The sequence below is a fragment of the Contarinia nasturtii genome, unplaced genomic scaffold (assembly GCF_009176525.2).
Source record: "Contarinia nasturtii isolate CC-2019 unplaced genomic scaffold, AAFC_CNas_1.1 Cnas_scaffold_745, whole genome shotgun sequence".
NCBI classification, from domain to species: Eukaryota; Metazoa; Arthropoda; class Insecta; order Diptera; family Cecidomyiidae; genus Contarinia; species Contarinia nasturtii.
Window position 1 is genome coordinate 2,615,309 of NW_022198093.1, and position 6,589 is coordinate 2,621,897.

A 6,589-nucleotide genomic window follows, 5' to 3' on the forward strand; every position below is an offset into this window, starting at 1 on the left:
AAAGTTATCGTGTTAACAAATTTTTGCGTACAGGGTACAGCGTACAGCGTACAGCGTACAGCGTACAGCGTACAGGGTACCACGCACATACATTCGGACATCGAAAAAACGCTAGATTCGTGTTCCCTGGCTCCTAAAACACCCAGAAAACATGTTTTTTGAGGGTGTTAATTTTTCGACCGATTCCAATACTTTACCTTACACACTAGGTGTGTGCGGAAAAGTAATAATTACAAAATCCAATTACATTCTAGTTGAGTTATCGAAATCGTTTCTCACACATACACCGTTTGCATTTGCAGACCGTCTCTGGTCTCTATCGATGAGAACGGAGAAAGTCCCAAAAACTAAACTGTTGTTATTCTTTCTGCATTACATTCTTCGTTCGCCCAATGTTCTTTAATTTATGTAATTGCATTTTGTGTCTGCCGAAAATGAAGCGAAACATTCACTCAATGTGAACGGTGAGCACCGGTTTGCGAACGTAAAGCGAATATAGTGACTGGCATCAGTTTTGCTCGATACCAAAGTGTCCATCCGTATCGTGACGAATGAAAGTGTAATTAGTTGCTGTTAAATTTATTCGAATGTGCTGTTGCTCTGCTGTTACACATTGCCAAAAATGTTGCAGTTTTATATGTTGCTTTTATTAAATGATCCAGCAAATTTTTTGTGAAAAAAATACGTCCATTGGTGTCAAATGCAACTAAAGCACCAAGCAATGACCGATCCCAGTGTATTTATTAATTTGATATCATTTTTATATTGCAAAAACGCAAATATTTGACGCAAAAACTTGTTTATGTATTTTATTTACCCTGGTGAATGTTTTGCAAAGTGGGATGGAGAATGTTTGGTCGATTCATAAGTGTCATAAGCAGAAAATAAATTAATGCCATGTTTTTTGCTCTATTTGGGTGAAACCAAATGAACGAATAATTTTATACACACCCTTTCAAATCGAATCAAGCTGTCAGTGGTTGTGTATACAGTTTCGAATTCAACGATTCTCATGTATATTCAATTTCAATTTGGCCATCTGTGCCGAATGAATCGATAAAACCATTGACGATTTGTCTCTATCAGACGCCCGAAATGCACCCAATGGAACAGCTTTATTGATTTCGAATTACAATTGTTTTGCACACTATCTGAGTCGCACATTCATTGTTTTCGGGCTGAAGTCTGAATAGGTGCTGTTTATATCAACAAAAATGGCAAATGCAGACAAAATAGAAAATGAAATCAGCGAGATTGAGCCAAAAGGGATAAATGACTTTGGTTTTCTTCATACGATACTATTTTCCCTGAACGATATTATTCTTCATGAATGTCGGCACAAAAACGACGCAACATAATGTTAATAGGAAAGAGCTCTAACGACGCAATAACCTTGAGATCTCTTATCTTAAAGGAAAAATTCTCTAACCGCAATAACGAAAGTCTCAACGGAGCGAAAAAGTGCTGAACATTGGTTGGCACGATGACAGCGCGTCAACATGGTGAATCGATATTTTTTCTAATAAACAAAATACAGAGCATATAGACGCAAATCACGCGTAGAGAGAACATATACGTCTCACGCAAAATAAAATGTATGTTATGTCGCCTCTTCTATTTCCATCCATTTGACCTTGGGCTGCATGCTTACTAACAAGAAATGATAGCATTTAGAAATAGACACGAGATAGAATATTTTCGATTTTATTCAAGGCATTTATACGAAGTTCGCATTACGAAATCGAATAGTTTTATTTCAAAATGCTCGTTTATGAGCAGATGTAGTGGGTGTGGGATAAACACGCTAAATAAGTTCGGCAAACAACTGAATCAATGTTATTATGCTTGAAATGAGTCTTTTCTTAGTCGTCAAATATTCAATTCAACATTTTTTCTTTTGAATAAAGTTGATCAAATCCAGGATTTGGACAGCACAAATGTTCACATTTTTTAGAATGTCGCCGCAAAAATACGTGACGATGACAAAGCGCAATTTGATTTCATGCAGCTTATTAGATTATACAATTTAGAAGTCCCTCCAAACACTATATGCATTGCCGCACTGATGTCTGTTGCGGCTCTGACCTACATTCCGTTCAACATTCGAATTGAATTGGGGTGGTCGTTGCAAATGCTATTGATAAATGAATCGTCGCGTTGTTTGGTGACATTTTCTATTCGGTTACAGCCATATTTTCTTCAACAATAGAATAGAGTTTGCTCATTTTGAAACCTTACATTGAACCACTTTAATCGATCGACGGAGAGAGAGAGCGTGCGAGAGAGAAAATGTAAAATACCAGAAGTGAACTAGGCGACGCCCAAAGGTTCTTATGCAAAAATTCAAAATTTACATATTTTGATTGAAGCACGACACTTTTGGTATGTTGCGAATTTCGTTCTCTCTGTGTTTCACCCTTTTTTCCGTTGCTTCCGCATGGAATGTGGTCTCATTCTTTGTCATTATCACGTAAATTGAATGATGCGCAACATTAATTCATTAAAGTGAGTAAATTGGCACGAGGTCGGTGTGGAATTTCTCTGCGGGGACAATCAAGTGACATTGTTATTAATTTCGCATTCGTTTGTTATCAAATTACTTGTTTGTTTTTTTATATGCGTATGTTATTGCAGCGGTAATTTGAAAATAATATGTATTTATTTTCCCTTAGGCTATCGCTTGAATAAATTTTGCGGTGAACACTTAGTGGTGGTGAATGAATCCCCAGAGCCGGAACCAGAGATAGGTGATTCACCCGAGCCACGCTCTTTGCCGAATGAAAATGAAATCGAACGAATTCCGAGCGGTTTGCAAGAGGAGAACGGGGTAGAACGTGAAGGACCCATCGCTGAAGCTCTGATTCAAAATGAACAAATGTTTCATCATTTGAAAATACTAAAACCATCACCATCCGAAATGGAAAATCAACGACGAAAATCGACAGCAGAAGCTCAACAAATCGATAAACCACGAAAGGGAGTCTATTCACAGGTTTGTTTCTAACGTAATCACTGCAAAAAGTAGCAAAAAAACAAGACTAAAGCGAAAATTGGATTAATTTTTTTGCACATTTGCCAGATTACATCATTCCTTTAAGTAATTGAATCGGAGAACTACATAGCACCATTTTGAATGACGTAATGATTGTTTGTTTACTTTGTAATATGAAAAAAGAATCGTGTCGATTTCGAACATAGAAACAAAAATGTTCACTGGCATTTATCTCTCTAATGAGACTATAAACAGCTCGGAGTTAAATGCTTAATTGAAATTTGTTCAAGTCAATTAATCCAATTTTCATGTAGATATTCACACGTAGTGAAAACACACTGTTCACACAACCTGTTCAAAGGAGAAAATTCGTTCGTCGAACATGTTTTTTTTTTGTTTCGTCTCATTAATGTGGAATTTGTTTTTGTTCTCACAGGATTTTCGTGTGATGAAGGTGTTGCCATCAAATTTGGACGATTTTAACGATATCGAAAAAATTGCCGACGAATTTTATTTTAAAAAAGATGAAGAGGATATTGTGCGTACCGATGTAGACCGTGAGAATGCGATGAACATAAAAACCACGGTTGTTGATTCAACAGAGCCCTCAATTTATACGAGTCATATGAATACCATTGAACATGCAGATAACACAAAAAATGTCATCGAAAATTCGTTCGATAGCAGTAATAATGGGTTACGTGACGTTCGATCAACACAGGGTTACGATGAACTGCACAATCACAAGTACCTCTCATCCATTTCAGTACCAACTTCAGATACCACCGCCACGCACACACAACAACATACCACCAATGTTAATTTATGGAATAATGAATTACTACCACCGAATACAAATATTTTCGAAACATTGCCAATCGATGGTGGCAATGACATTTTTATCACAAATGAAAACCAAACGACCGTTGAATCGAACGCAAAAATTCGCATCGAAAACGATTTTACGGCGATAAATACACATCGAGCAGACATTAGCAAAGAATGGGACGATGATGAAGAATACGATGAGAGAAGCGACGAGGATTTAGAGATTAAGGTCGATGGACCAAGAGTCTGGCGTAAAAATAAAATTCGACAACATACAAGCTATCAGAAAACGGCCATTCGACAACCATTTTTGCAACAGGGTTTCATTCAATCACCCGGATACCCGATGTTTTATATCGGCAATTCGAACTGTAGTTGGCGCATCACCGTTCCCAGTGGACAACGCATTCGACTCATTTTACTCGATGTCGATTTGAGATGTAAGTTATCAACTGTATTGAAAAGAAACAAAGGTAAAAAAAAACACTTTTTTCTATTATAGATGATCCAGTTTGCAAAGACTATCTTCAAATTGTCGATGTTGATAACAAAATGTTGTTATACAGAAATTGCACCGAGGTGGTTAAACCAATGGAGATATTGAGTGAATCGAGCGAAGTGCAGGTATGGAATTTTTTAATTGAAACAACATTTTTCATGAAAATGATTGTGTTGAGAGATACTTTAGAAAAGCAACTCGATATAGAAAAAAACTGAATGTAATTTCCATTTCAGATTGCAATTCGAACGACATCAACATTGGCCTATCCGAAGCGTGGCATATTAATTTATTATACAGGTAATTTTTATAAAAACCAAGATCTCATCTGAACTCTCATTGCTTCATCCAACCGCACAAAACACTTCAATGCACCATGTGAGCACGATATTTATCGTCAGCGGATTTTCCATCCACATTCAAGACACCATCCAACCACATTATTTTACTTTCGTATTGAGCATTTAGATGGCGTTCAAATCGATATTTGTTTATGTACATCATATTCATACACCATACATATCATTAGGCACACATTGTTGATTGTTTTTTATTGTTCGTGTGTGGGTTGGTTGTTTGATCAAAATTTCCACTTTATTTTTCCACACACAGCACATGGATGTCTGATTCCAACGGCACCAAACAACGGTCAATTAGTATCGAAAACAGACGATACGGTCACCTTTCTATGCGAACCATCATATGTATTTCCCGATACTCTACAAATCAGTCGTACATTATACTGCACCGATCGAAATACATGGCACGATAGCTTACCAAATTGTCTTGGTATGAGGACATTATCGATTCGCTTTAATAAATCAATTTTTTGCTGATTGTTTGAAGCGCTGCAGTTTATATATATTCTTACCGCTTATTTATTGGCTTAATATTTATACTTTTTTCATTCTTTAATGACTCGCAACTTTGTTCTTATTAACTATTATCAAAAAAAAAATCATTTGGTTACATGTGACTTAATTACAATTGTTTGCCAAATTTTTTGTTGTTGTTTGTTACATGTGTGTGTCACATGTACATCTGTTCACACACCTACTGTACCAAATCACAATTGTGAATCGTTTGACAAACAGATACAGAACATCTGAGATAAGACGACTACACTAATTAGTCTATGACGCTTCGTTTGCCTTCAGTTTGCTTTGAACACTTGAACTATATTGTTCGTAAATTTATATACTGTGTCAACTGTTTTGTTTTTTTTTTTGGTTTATGTTCGACACGGTCGGAATATTTCCACAAATTCCATTCAAATTGATAACCACTGTTTGGAAATAATTTAAAATTGTGTTTGTTTCTATTTGTAAAAAAAATGTTTCCACTGCCAGAACTTTTATATCTCTTATTAAGTGAGTTGTTTTTGTTTTTTGAGTTTTTTCTGTGATTTTTTTATTTTGATTTTTGTTGGAATTTTTTTTTCGTATTTTTGTTGCCGCATTAAAATTGGGATTTTTTTGGTTTTGAACGTTACTAAGCATATGACAGAAAAATTAAATGTAGGAATTATTGCTAAAAGTTTAAACGAATTTTCATTTTATTCCAGAGCATACATCGATCAAAACAAAGAAGGAAGATCCATTTGTGACTCAACTGTGGAAACAAAATCGATCAGGAACGAAAGTCGATCAGGCCGACGCAATCTACGATATTTTAATTCCATTGTTGATAATGACCGGTCTTTTTGTCGTCAATGGATTTATATTATTGGCCATATGGCGATATAGAAAGAAGAGGTATTTTCGTTTTTTTTTTTCAAAAGTTTTACCTTTTGGTTTGAAAATTTTCGATTTGTTTTTTTTTTTTTTTTCAAAATCCTTATCAAAAATAAATTAAACGCCTTTCTTCTATTTACAGGAAAAATGAACAAGAAGAAGAAGGCCTCGCTCAACTGTAAACGCTGTTTTGATGAATGTTATTAATTTGCTAATATGTAGTCTGTATATATGAAATGGTGATATAAATGATTGTATCATTACGACATGCACTTAAGAAATCTGCTTTCTTTTAACAATAAATATCAATTGTTTGAGCAAGAACCACAAATAATATCGTTATCTGGCGTTGACTCAGGAACATCCACATATATATATCGCGATTCTGTATCACAAAATATAATCCAACAAATGACAAATAGAGTCGCATTTTTAGAAACCGCTTCAAAATAGCAGCACGTGAAATCACAATTGTATGCCAAAGAATAATAAGCTGCAAGAAAATACATGCATGTCTCCATTGTTCCCAATGACAGC

The 6,589-nt window shown here is 35.4% G+C and overlaps 1 protein-coding gene across 2 annotated transcripts in view; it reads left to right on the forward strand.

Moving 5' to 3' along the window:
• The window catches only part of LOC116341594, a 29,386-nt gene extending 23,003 nt beyond the window's left edge, over window positions 1-6,383 (forward strand). Inside the window, exons 5-11 of one of the 2 annotated variants that reach the window (XM_031768749.1) lie at window positions 2,673-2,992; window positions 3,429-4,260; window positions 4,323-4,444; window positions 4,556-4,619; window positions 4,932-5,108; window positions 5,884-6,073; window positions 6,195-6,383. In XM_031768749.1, coding sequence (XP_031624609.1) covers window positions 2,673-2,992; window positions 3,429-4,260; window positions 4,323-4,444; window positions 4,556-4,619; window positions 4,932-5,108; window positions 5,884-6,073; window positions 6,195-6,234 — 1,745 coding nt within the window. In that variant the 3' untranslated portion in view covers window positions 6,235-6,383. The remainder of the gene's footprint in view (window positions 1-2,672; window positions 2,993-3,428; window positions 4,261-4,322; window positions 4,445-4,555; window positions 4,620-4,931; window positions 5,109-5,883; window positions 6,074-6,194) is intronic. The other variant, XM_031768750.1, reaches the window with a different exon arrangement.
• Window positions 6,384-6,589: the final 206 nt, after the last annotated feature.